Source organism: Malaya genurostris, chromosome 3, assembly GCF_030247185.1.
Source record: "Malaya genurostris strain Urasoe2022 chromosome 3, Malgen_1.1, whole genome shotgun sequence".
Classification (NCBI taxonomy): Eukaryota; Metazoa; Arthropoda; class Insecta; order Diptera; family Culicidae; genus Malaya; species Malaya genurostris.
In genome coordinates, this window is record NC_080572.1 from 63,061,190 (window position 1) to 63,075,332 (window position 14,143).

The 14,143-nt window shown below is 35.7% G+C and overlaps 1 protein-coding gene across 1 annotated transcript; it reads right to left on the reverse strand.

Annotated features, from left to right (window-relative positions):
* Nucleotides 1-1,900: 1,900 nt before the first annotated feature.
* On the reverse strand, nt 1,901-6,089 carry LOC131438548 (cell division control protein 45 homolog). The gene is made up of 2 exons (XM_058608649.1): nt 5,479-6,089; nt 1,901-5,137 (listed from the first exon to the last, which is right to left on the reverse strand). The coding sequence occupies exons 1-2, from the start codon at nt 5,818-5,820 to the stop codon at nt 3,788-3,790; spliced, it is 1,692 nt and encodes a 563-aa protein (XP_058464632.1). The 5' UTR covers nt 5,821-6,089; the 3' UTR covers nt 1,901-3,787.
* Between the last annotated feature and the right edge of the window lie 8,054 nt (nt 6,090-14,143).

The window sequence follows — 14,143 nt, forward strand, 5'->3', positions numbered from 1 at the left end:
CGATTTATTCAACCAAATTAATTGGAATGTGAAGGAATACACGTTCGGAGGTTCCGGACATTTTATAATAGATATCGAGTTAAATATGACACAATCTAAAAAACCAAAACTTTTATATAACCGCAAAAAGATAAATGAGGAAATATCGCTCATAAATGCAGAGCAGCTGAATACGATTGACGATCTAGAACGTATTGTAACCGCAACGATAAAAAAAATAGTAAAATGAGTAAGCTAGTCCCAAAATATTATTGGAGTAAAGAGCTCTCGTTACTGTACAAAACGAAAGAAGAATGCTGGAAAAACTTCAATCGACGCTCAAATGAAGAAAATTTACTAAACCTGCAAAAAGCCAAAGCAATGTTTTTACGAAAGAAAAAACATCTAATGCAAGAAAAATTAGCGGAAATCACGAGGGACATCGATCCACGTGACACTAAGGCCAATTGGAATCTAATAGGAAGATTACGATATGGCCACGAAAATAAAAATAAAAACAATATCATAATGACGTCCAAGGAAAGAGCACTAGAATTTCTGGAAGGCCACTTCGGACCAACTGAAACAAACCTGATCCAACCTAAATCACCAAACGGTACAACAGAAAAGAATTACCTAATATTGAGCAATGGATGAACATAGTAAACACAAAGAAAACCAGGTCATCGCCAGGAATTGATCGGATATCATACAAAATTTTAAGAAATTTAAATATAAAAACAAAACAGCTAATAGTTCAAAACATCAAAACATTTTTGCCAACGGGCAGCTGCCGGAAAAGCTGAAACAAATAAAGATTGTACCAATTGCGAAACCAGGTAGGAATCCTACTGAAATAACGTCGTACAGACCTATAGCATGTCTATCAACAATAGTCAAATCGGCCAATACTGCAGTTCTTAATCGTATACAACAACACGAAATGAAACACAACTTCCTACCAGAACTATCCTTTGGGTTTAGGCGTGGAAGATCCACAGAAGACTGTATAGAATACATAACAAACCATATCATGGCAGCAAAAAGAGATAACATGATTAGCGTAGCAGTATTCTTTGATTTCACAAATGCTTTTAATGCAGTAGATATAGATACTCTAATGGAAACGCGATTAAAATGGAACTCGAAGAGGACATTAGAATATGGATAGAAAATTTCCTGAGAGATAGAAAAATGATACTACATACAGAACAAGGGCCGGTATCCGTCACTACCTCCCGAGGATTACCACAAGGGGACGGATTGTCACCCACCCTTTTTAATATATATATATATATATATATATATATATATATATATATATATATATATATATATATATATATATATATATATATATATATATATATATATATATATATATATATATATATATATATATATATATATATATATATATATATATATATATATATATATATATATATATATATATATATATATATATATATATATATATACAGCGAAGCTACATGAATCTAACCGGAAAGATGATAACGTGACTACAGTACAATTTGCCGACGATTTTGTAAAAATCATAAGTGGGAAGAATCTTAAAGAAGTCCAAGAAAAGACACAACAAGAAATTGACGTCTGGAAATCAACAGCAATAAAACCAAAGCTATCGTTTTCCAACCACGAGAAACTATGATAGACTTAAAAATTCGTAATACACCCTTAGAGTGCGTTAGATATCACAAACATCTTGGGATCTATATTGACCACAATTTGAATTACGGGACACATGTGCGAGTACTTAAAAATAAAATTAAAGATAGACAAAATATGCTAAAAATTATAGGTAGTATAAAGAAAGGGGCCACACCAAAAATAATGATAATGTTTCATAAGGCTCTATATGGCAGCTTCCTTCGATACGGAAGTTCAATATATGGTAGCACCACAAACGAATTTCCAGACATGACAGTCACGATCTTTTTTTGGCGCACATCTACGGTCCTCCGTGAAACTGGCATCAATGGTGATACATTGGTTGCACTGCTGAGTTCCCATCATACATTCATAATGCAAATGTCAAACCGTGAGAACCCTTTCGATTCGGTAGCTCATTTGTATATATTGAGATTTTATGGCACACTTTGGTTGAAATGATAACAATGCAGTTAATCTCGCGCTCCACCAAGCGGTGAGTGCGGTCATTTCAGAAGGTACCGGGAACGAACCACATTTTTTTAAATTATAAGCACGTACATGTCTTTATTATTTATCTTTGGTAGCACTTTGAAAACCTATCAGAACGACTTGGATATAACCCATCGACAATGTCAACGAATAGCAACAGGAAGCTCAAAAACCACTTCGATCAACACCTTGGCAGCCCTTGCAAACGAAGAACCTTTAGTTCTCATTTGCATTTGTGGTTGTAAGTGAGCTGTCAGAGAGCCTAATTGCAAACACATACAACAACAACAACCATTCTTTCGAGCACATTTTTTTGACAACATCAAAATAACCACTCGAGTGTCAGATTTTAACCAAAAGGTAAAATTAACCACGAAATGGTTCACAACCTAAATGTCCATTTCTAGAGCACAAAAATCCACAAGACTTGTGATGAATTTTGAGAAGTGGTCCGAGATTGATCCCTTACTTCGATTCGTGGAGAACGGAAAGCACCTTCTAAATTTGTAGGTCATATTAGCTGATGACCATACAGACTAAATTTAGTTATACAGGTTTCGGTATCAGGTTCCGGAAGTAGCGGTCTGAAATTCCAAAACGAAACTCTCATCGATTTCTCAGAGATGACTTTAGGTTTGGGAACAGATAACAGTTCGAGTAGGCCAAATCGGGTGAACAATGAGGATGGTCAAGTAATTGGAGAACTAAATCGTTGATTTTAACTATGGTAGCGATGCTCATGTGCTGCATGTAAGGCCCTTTCACAGCGAGTTCGGTCTTTAATCAATTTAGTACTTCAAAACTGTACTATGACAATCCCAGAAAACAGGCATCATGATCTTTCCGACCCATTGAGCCTAAGTATGTGCGATATCCAGCGACAGGCTATCTTTCTAATATGCAGAATCTTTTTTATTTTCAATTTTAGAGGTTTTAACCTTATGGTCAATCGAACCCAGGCGGGCTGCGTGAAAGACATCGACTTACTTATCACGCTATACCCGTCCCCTTGCAGAATCTTGCTCAACTATGGTAAGCTTGCGCACTTTCATATTACAGTCATCCAGAACAATTAAGTGTCTTTTTATTATTGTCGTTTATTTTGCCCCGTATTTAATTTTCATTTTATTTAGTTTTGACACTGTTCGCTTCAAATCAAACATTTTTTTTTAATTTCTGTTTCTGATTTTGGGAGGGGCCAGGGCCCCCCCTCTGGGTACGTGCCTGTCAATGAGCAATTTTTTCAAGAATGCCACATTAATATTTCAGAGAATATGAACAATATGAGACCAGCACTAGGCGGATCGAAACAGGTTTTAAGACTACAATTTTGTTTTGAGGACAACTGAACAGAGGAATATTTAGCTAAATCCTCAATAAAGAACACATTCTCTCAGTCTTAAGTTGATGTGAACTGCATACATCTGGAATTTCGCAAAATAATTTTACACTGTAGCATAAATCGAAAAAAAATCTGTGCTATCCGTATATTCATTAAACTATTTTTTGTGTCGTGTGATTTTTTTATCGATAAATATTGTGAGTCAGGTGTAAAAATGAATTGTAAAACTAGCCCACTAAATATAATCCTAGAACAATTGATCTTACAAATACAAAAAGCAACAATATCCGAAGAAATGAAACACTAGCTTAACAGAACTGTCATTGCGTCGAGAAACTTCGTACAATCCGAGTGCCGAATTTGGATGACGCTCGTTTCAAAGCAATCTTGTGAAATGACGGCCCCACTCTTGAGCGCTGCTTGCTCGAATGCTTTGCCGAAAAAGTTCTTGCTGTCCTCACAGACGGGTGGTGTTCCAACCAGCAGCGAGAAACCTCGACTTAAATCAATCGGTGCTACTGCTATCAACGGTAACTCCTGAGCCCGTCGGTTCCGTGAAACAGCTACATGACCTCGCAACAGAAATCGTGCCAGCATAATCAGACCATATGGGCAGGTGAAAAACGGTATTTCCTCTTGTAGAATAAAGTACAAAAACGGTCCGGCCGAGTAGACGGCATGCATTTCCAAAGAACTTTGAACCTGTTTGAAAATAGCAGATATTAGCGTTTTGCACAATTCTATACCGTCGTCGAGAATCTGTTTATTATTGCGGGACAAGGCGTCCATCGACTGAAGAAAACAGGTTTCCGGAGATCGATCTTTCTTAACTGATTCGAGAATGGCGAGCATCGCGTAAACATAATCTGCCGCGGAATATTTGTTTCGGTAACCGTATTGTAGGATAAATGATCCATACACGATATCAGGTAGGTGATATTTCTCGGAAAATTTTTCCATTTTATCATAGAATTCCTTTCTCAGGATAAGATCCATTGCGTTGAAGGTTTGTTTAGCTTGTACCAAAGGAAGTCCCATGTCCACCAATAGCTCATGCATAACTTTCTCGCCTTTGTATGTCCAAAGTTTCATTTTGCATGCTGGATATATGGAAAATTTCAACGAATCTAAAACACTCCAGTGTCTGTACAAAACCAGATGTAAATCATTTTCGAAATTGATTTTCACTGAAGTCTGTATGGTTTGATCGCTAGCTTTGTTAGTCAACCGTGACACATGAGATTGAACGCGATCCGTTGCCAGTGTGTAAGTGGAGCTTTCTATCTTTCCCAATAGTAACTGTTCGGTCAGTCCTATGATTGCCCACCATAAAAGATCGATCGAATCTTTTGAAAGACGCCAGGCTAGTTCGAAAATTATCAATGCCGAGCTGTTACCGTAATAGCTGAATTGTGTATATTCAAACATAATTTTAATCCGCTTCTCTTCCCATTCCCGACGTTGTCGGCGCTTCAACAATCTTTGTTCTATTTTTTGAATCCGATTTTGCTCTCGACTCGGACCTTCACCCTCCTCGTCACTATTATCTATGGCATCATCGTGATCATCGTCGTCTTCCGACTCAGAGTCCTGAAAGATGGCGTCAAACTCCGGAATACTTTCCTCTGGATTGATTTCACCCAAGATTCGAACCTGTGAGTAGTAAATGGACACATACTTAGATCAATAGCCCTTGCCCAATAAGATCAATGGGTACACATTGTCCATTTCGGTACTAACATGTGATTAGGGCATATCGTGCGATATGCCCTTTTGAAAGTTACGAAAAATAATGCTCATTACTCATGTTTTAAACATGAAATTAATGCATATTGCGCACAATTTCGTAGATTGGACTTCTATCTACGAGATTATATCGATTATTGTGTAAATGAAGGTTGTAGAGCCGAACAATGAGCATTATATTTTGTAACATTCGCAAGGGCCTATCGTGCGATATGCCCTAATCACATGTTACTACCGATTTGTCTTACCTGCGAATCACTGTAAACATTGCAAACATGGTACGGTCGATGCGAATCACAAATAAAAAATATCACATCCCTTTGCGGTTGAAGCACTTCAACGATATCAACGCAACCACCGCAATTGATCAGTAGAACAAACTTGACATCGTCTTTGTTCTCGTTATAAGCTCGCACTACACCACTCATGCCCATAATCGGGACAATCGAATATAGCATATTGTCATATTTAAATAAAGCCTGAAGAATTTTGCTGGCACAAATGGCATCGATGTCGTAATTTACAATCACCAAAATTCTTTTACCGATCAATTGTTTATAAAAATCAGTCCTCAGGTCATCCACAAACATGTTCGTGATGATCAGCTGAGCTTCTGAGTTGCAACACTCGCTTCTCGAAGCACCTATATTACAATACTATTGTTCCACATAAACATAAAAACTGTTGAACTTTACTCATACAAACAAACACACTACACTGAACTTTTAGCAAGTTTCAGTTTTCATAAACATTCACTAAGCTACTACAACTGATGTACGGGAAATTTCGGATAAAAATTCCTTTGAAGGTATCTACTGCAAGTACACGAATAAATTTTCAAACGGATGGTAAACATTCACAGCATCATTTACGCGCTTAAATTGAAACGTCAAACTGATTAATTCTGATTGGATCTTATAACGAAATAGTTGGACTTATTGAGTTGAACTAATACGCAGAACCCATTCGCAATAACCCAGTTAAATTGGTCGATCCGCATAAGTCCGACCATCGGACCGATTGAGCACGATATGGGGCTGATCGTAGCGCTTCGATCGGCCAGTCATCGGACAATTCTGCACCATTTGCATCAACCGCGTCGACCTAAAAAAACTTCATGTTTAAATTATGTATCGCTAGAGAAACAGAGCGAATATTAAAAAAGGCATTTTCGAGCCGGCGTCTCCCCGATAGGGTGTGAAAGAGTGTTAAACATTCTTTTGTTTCGATCATAGAGGTTTTAACCTTAAGCTCATATTGGTGAGCAGCTCCGAACCGATCAGCTCACCAAAATGAATCGATTCGATGTATCAGCTCATCAGCTCATTTAAATTGAACTGATGGTTAATTTTGTGACCCGTTCTTGCTTCGTGAGAGGTAAGATTTCTTACTGGTAATGTCTCATTCAATCCATTAAAGAAGGATAGATGCAGGCATGATAGAAATGGCGAAACTTGGTGCAAACATTTTTTCTCGTTTAGAGCTCGCTCTTCAAGAGCCGAAAATCTGTTCAGCTCGTAGCTTATTCCCCTCTTCACAATGCGGCGAACTGGGTAGCAAATGAGTGAGCTGGTGAGCTGCGGTTCTTTTAAAAAGAGCTGTGAGCTGTCAGCTCACTTTTATGATTCGATTCATTGGAACAGCTCAGGAGCGAATTGCCCATATCTAACTCTGACCTCTAACCTGATCCAACCCCGATATATACCTTCCCATGAGTATCAGACATCCGCTCTCTGCTTTGGTATATCTTCACTCTTTTGTTCTACGAATACACTATACATAAGGGAGTCGCTGTTTTGTAATTTCTGGAACAAATTATATGTGAGTTAGATAAATTATTTTATATTATATGCTCTTTGGTGTCACTGGCTGCTCTATTAGAGTGGGATCGTGTTTAGTGTATCTAGTTTCATACCGATTTTGAACTCGTTATTCGGTGGAGCAACCACCTGTTTGAAGCAATCGGCAGGAGCAGGCACACTTCCGGACTCACTCGGTACTGTCGAGCACATGAAAACTTTCATACTGGAATGGTCCGGTCGATGTAGTAAAAAATTGTAATTGAAAATCATTTCTCGCAAACATTTACACTACTTACACTTTGAGGCCCACTGTTCGCCATTTTTCAAATCGAATTTTTCACACCGGAAATTTACGTAGATTGTTTGACGTTTGGGCAATTCACGTAAACATTATGTGATGACTCTATTCATTTTGGGGGATGTTTGTATCACATTCATTTTAGTCACGTAACATATTCAATTTAACATTTGGAACCATTTTACGTGATTTTTCGAGTGAATAGAACGTGAATTTTTATTTGAGTGTAGTATCGACAGGTATATCGATAGTATACTTGGCACGGTATCGATCTTTAGGCTTAAGTACCGATACCTAGAGTGACTATAATCAGAGTGGCGACAGCTGTTCATTTGGAATGACAGCTACCAGCAGAGATGCCAGATACTTTCAGAGAAAATCTGTATTACCCTGTATAAAAAATCTGTATTTATCTGTATTCACAAATAAAATGAAATTTCTAGAATAGAATGATGTTGAACGCTATCTAAACAGATTATGGTTATAGAATGAGAGTTTCTATGAACATTTACTTTTTATTTTCGTAGTTCACAAAAACAATTAAATTTCAAGTCCATATACCTACTTCTCTAGATTTAAAAGTTGACTTAATATGACAGTCAGGTCATACAATTCTCAGGCCACAGACAGAATAAACACGAGAAGCTGAACCGAGCTGGTGGATGGCATTAGCAGACCAAAAGAGGGAAGCTTACTTTCAGCAAGCCAAAGGGGCCCTGTAAGAGTGCAAGCGATAAATCTATTCAGCTTTCCCTCTGACAATGTCCTTTTAATTTACTGTAAGTACATTACTCGCTTTGGTCAGTACCAAGTTTGGCTCTGCTTTCTCGTGCTCTACGGCCTTAGTCTAACAATAAAGCTTCAAATTGTAATATAAATGTTTTTTTGTGTTGATCATCAAACATATGCACACAAATTTTTACTTTAATTTGTGATTTGTCCGTTGTTTAATAAACTTTTATCTCGTCACTGCAATCAAATACTAAAAGATAGCTCAGACGAAAACAGTTTATTTTTTCTTCATTACTTCTTATGAAATCTGTATAAATCTGTATTAAATTTAGGGAATCTGTATAAAATCTGTATTCTGTATTAGATCTGTATGAGGATGTAAAAATCTATATGATACAGATAAATCTGCATAAATGGCCTCTCTGGCTACCAGTTCCAAACGAGCAAACGAGCTGTCAATTCAATGTAAAGCTAATGGAATGTTTTGAATTGTTGTCAACATTATGGATGAGAAGTCGTCACTCTGCCACTCAAAAAATGTTTCACTTACTTTTCAGATGCAAAACCATATAAATATTTTCCATAATGTTTTACATGTAAACGATACTGATCTCACACATAGCATTCATATGATCCATACAATAAAAATTATTGTTGAAAACATATGCATTATATATGTGCTCCACTTATTTATCATGGGAATGTCACATACATATCATTTGAAAACCATACATCCTCTATTTGAATAATATGTATGTTTCATGTGAACTTCATTTACCTATCATAGGAAAATCACATGGAGTTTACCTGAAATTGGTATAGCTTTTATTTAATTTTCAAGCAACTTTTATGTGTTGTTATAATAATTATCAAGTCTATTGTCCCACGACAAAAGGGCCTAAATGCAAGTGACAGTTTCTCTTCGTTTATTTTCTCTTTCACGAATTATCGGATTGATTTTGTATTTGATGCAGACTTCTTCACATAATTTTCAGGTCTATTTAACAAGCAATACTGTCATCAGAAACTTGATCGTTATCTGCACACTGTTGATCTGCGTTTTCGATTTCTGGTGCATTCAATACTCTTAATATTTTATGTTTCTGAAAATAAATAAATGAAATAGGTTGTGAAGGTTGACAGAAATATGGCTTCAAAAATATGTATTAAACAAATCGTCATACTTCGATGCAGTTTCCGTCGGTTCTAAATAAGTTTGTAGATGTTCGACTATGATTGTAAGCAACTCAAATACTCCAATTCCGCACTCTGAAAAATTTAAAGCTAAATGATAGTACTATTATTTATGATCAGTGTATTTACGTTCAAAAACTTCCAGTAAACTTTTCGGGAATCCTAAATCCACGAGCAACGTATCTTGACGCCATTTTGAAATTCTTATTTTTCACAGTTTACTATCACATAATATTCATGTGTTTCTTCACATAAGGTGTATGTGCTGTACACTTAAGAACTATCGGGTTTCCGATTGAAATTTATATATAAACACATAAATGTCATATGATGCATATAAATATAATGTGAAAATAGTTTTTAATAAGTATATGCTTTTTCACATAGAATTAAAGTGTCGTTTGGGCTCAGTGTGGTTATAGGCACTCTACCGATACCTTGAAGTATTGCAGCGACGACACGACCAGGCACTCCGAAGGAAGATAGGAATAAAAAGTGTTCGTGAGTGATTTACCGCCAATTACCACAAATATAGCGACCCCTTGATAATGATAAAAATAATCTTCTTGCGCAACACTGTTTAAGTTGCTACGAGCTAGTTGCCACGGAGCCCCATAATAAATAAACAAACCATTTGAGAAAATGTAGAAAAGTTTTAATAATTTGAATTTTGTGCCATCAGAACCAAATTAAAAGACTTGAAATTATTGTGAAGAAATCGAGATTGTGAAAGCTGTACGAGTCCCTGCGACCCATCGGCCGTGAACTGATACCCCCAGGGGAATATAACTGTCCTGCCCTCGTTTAGCATTTACTTCTAAAATACAAACAGATGCTCATGTTTACAGCGCTGAAAAGGAATTATCAAATATGACGGAGTTAGACGCTTTCACAATACGCATAAAATTTGGCTTACTGAATTCATTTATTCCGAATTACAGAATCATCCTGCACCAGAGCCAGGTTCAACAGTTTATCATGTATTGGAACAAATTAAAAAAATGTAAGATACTATCAAGCTAATGTTACAACGTTCTTTGTGTATTTACGGCGATCGGAACTGGAAGTACAATGTCAAATCTGACACTAGGTGTATTGCTGCCACAGACAGGAATTTTTAGTATAGGAAGTCATTAGAAAAGAATAAATATAAATTTTGTTTATAAGTATATTCGTACCTGCATATGAAGTGCGATTTTGGCATGGATAAAAATATAGTTCAAAAATTCAAGTATCTTTGATTTGATGCAAATGAGTTTCTTGCATTTCGTACAATAGTACTGATATACCAGATCGACTCAGCTATATCATTCATATTCCGTTACTAAATTTCGATGATTGGACTGATAAAAAGTTTCTCACTGACGAATTTAATGATTGCAAAGTTTGCTACCATTTTGTAACTCGTGTACATAGCGGAGAGCTGTCATAGATCTAAGTCTGATTACGTTAAAATATTTAACTAGCATCGGTGGATATTGAAACGTTGCGTCATACCAACGCAGTACTCAATACAAAAGTTCTTGGCCGCATACGGCAACCTGATTGCGCTGGTATTGCAAGAAATTTTTCGTATGCTCGAGCCCTAGCTGAGCTAATCGATCTAATAATCTAACGCGTGATGATGATGCAGAATTTGCAACTTGCCGCGAAACAAGGATCTTCCTCTCGAGGCAGTTTGTTTTATTTACTTTCTTCAAGTCTTCAACACGCAGTAACCAAGGTTTTGGTAACTGTTATTCAAAACTAATAATTGATCAACTTGTGTTGCTAGTTTTAATAGTTTTTCAGATAGTTTCATTTTGACATTACCAGTTACTGAGGGGTAGTTAAATTTGCGATACAGTTTTGATAGGCGAGTGGCAGGTCGTGTCGTCGATTGCAGTATCGATATCCATCCCTACACTCAAAATAATAATCATGTTATAGTTACGTGAAAAGTTATGTGAATATTTTCCACCCTACTTTTCACCAGACTCTGTCAGCTTGGAGCGAAATCAATCTTCAGTTCAACAACGCCATCGCACGACATCACATTCAACATATCATGTCAATTATATGGGTGCGTAGCCCTGCTATTTTGGCGCGCACGAATTTGACATTTCTCTCCCCTACTTCTATGTATGAGATTCGATGCGGACTCACCTGAGGGCGACATGCTAGCAAAAAAGGATGTTGCCAATGATTTGTTCGGGAAATGTGAGAGCTGGATATCTTGTTAATATGATGTCTTTGTCTTCACGTAGATTTTAATGGACTGGCATTTAAAAGCTGTTTAATGCATAATCTTGTAAAACATACGTGTTTCATAGGTAGAATGTAATGTATTGTTCATATCCCATTTACCTATCAGTTCATATCAAATTTAGACATTAGAGAATTACTATTTTATATATTGGTTGAAGTCAAAAGGGAGATTTCGGATGTTTATATAAATCAATGAAATGAAAAACACCATGAAAAATAAAACATTTATTTCAGAAAATTAGTATAAAATTTCAATAACTTAAAAATAAACTAATAACGTCGTGGTATCTCAAATCGACAAGCCTCCAAAAATTGTTTTTGTTGTCACTGCCATCCAACCGAAGCTGCAGTCGAGAGTCGAGAACTCCCACAACACAACCGATGCAGGTTAAAGTCGTATTACATGGTCCGGACGATGAAGTCAACAACTGTAACTAATTAACATTTTTCTCAAATATTTACACTACTTACACACAGAGAGGAATTGGCCTAGTTTGAAACAACTAATTGTATTGTTGAAATTCAAAGTCAAATATTTATTGAATCAAAATTGAAAATTGTCTGTTTCAAACCAATGATTTATATTAATCCAAATTATTAATTCAATCAGTTTCCAATAATTTAATATTATTGTTGTAAGATTAAAAATGTTTGATTACATAAAAAAGAAATGGTTATTTTAAATCACATTCAAAGTTGTACCAATCAAAATTGAGCTTGTTGGATGATACACATTTCAATTCAGTTCAATCTAAAATATCACTTTGAATCAACATATATGTTGAGTATAAATAACCTGAATTTTTGGTTAGGTAAATACCAACCTGACGATTAAGTCAAAACAAAATAGTTTTTCAGTTTGCTTCGGTTGCTTTCATCGTTAGCTCGCTTCTTCTCGGCTGTGTTTAGTTTTCGTTTCATCTCAGTTTCCATTGTTTTTGAAGTGATTTTATATTGTAAAAAGTGTGACCTGAACTGTGCAAATGTGCATTCAAGTAACATTACACAGGATATTCAATAGCACCATATTAAAATGAAAAGAATCAAATGTACTGCCAACGAGTCGAAGACATTAATAATGTTTCTTCCGTTGATTATAGGTCCTTTAGTGCCCGAAACAGATGCTGTATGGTAGCTTGCATGTGCTTTGGTAAAAATAGTTCACATCTTACTTTTGAGAGAAAATCTATTACCGTTGGTCAAAGAGCTTAAATCACTTATAACATTTCATCATAATCAATATGTAAAACTATTCCACAATACTCTCAAACCGAAACATCGCAACATGACAGTGCATGGTACACACATTGGTCAATGAGGTTTGAATCGAAGCATAAAGAATTCAAAGCGTATTGTAGAATTAATAGTAATCGTATAGATATGCGCTCAACCATAGCCATAAAATCCGGTTCTAAATTTGCATATGATTGTATCAGAAATAATTTCTCAACCTCGAAAATTACATACGATGAAAGTCAAATATATTTTAATCAATTCTGGTCTGAACAAGAGAAATATAATAACTTTAATTCAGTTAATGTTAATGAAAAATACATAATTTGTTGACTAAATTTCATAAATGTGAAATACTATATAAAAGAGGGTCGTTTTATAGTACAATATGCAGTGATACCATTGATATTTTCAAAATAACAGAAATATTTTTCAATAACGATAAGGCGCTTTTGCTGCTCTGCGAGAAATATAAAATAAACAAATGTAACGAACACTTGCAATCGTATGAAATAAGCACTACAGCTAGACCAGTAGTAGTAAGTAGGACTACTTATTTACGACTATGTAACTACAAAACTTGAAGCAATGTACTTATGAGGAAAATACAAACGAAAGAATAAAATTCATTTAATTTCCCTCAACAAAAATATAGCGTTCTACCTCAAAACTACTCATTTCGTTCGAACAAACTTTTTCTTTGAATCAACAAGAAGTAGTGATTGCACTCACTATTTTGTTACTAATTTTAAAAATAAATCACAGTATGTGTAATCCAAACTTTGTTTGAAATAAGTTGCGAAGTATGATTGAATTTACCTAAGAGTTTTCAGCTGTCAAACTGGAACAATCATAATTATAGTTGTTCCAAACGAATATTTGTTGAAAATACGTTAAAATTGGAGCTAAAAACAACCTTGTACTCCAGTTTATTTCGAAGTTCATAGTCAGTCAAAGTAAATCAAAAACATGGTTGTGCAAATTTCAATGTAGGACTTTGATTGAAGTAACCTTCAATATGGTTGATAGTACCATAGATTTTTCTCCGTGCACTTTAGCCCTGTTCGCCATTTTAAAATCGAGTTTTTTACACTGGAAATTCACGTAGATTGTTTGACGTTTGGTCAATTCACGTAAACCTTATGTGATGACTCTATTCATTTTAGGGGATGTTCGTATAACATTCATTTTCGTCACGTAAAATATTCAATTTGACATTTGAAACCATTCTACGTGATTTTTCAAGTGAATCGAACGTGAATTTTTATTTGAGTGTACTATTGAGGTTTCTATGCCCGGTGAAAAATGAACGGTGGCCCTACTGAAAAATTGGTGGCCAACACGTTTCCTGATGAAAACAAAACGAACAAAACAATATGTAAAAGCGATTCACATGCAGCATAAAGT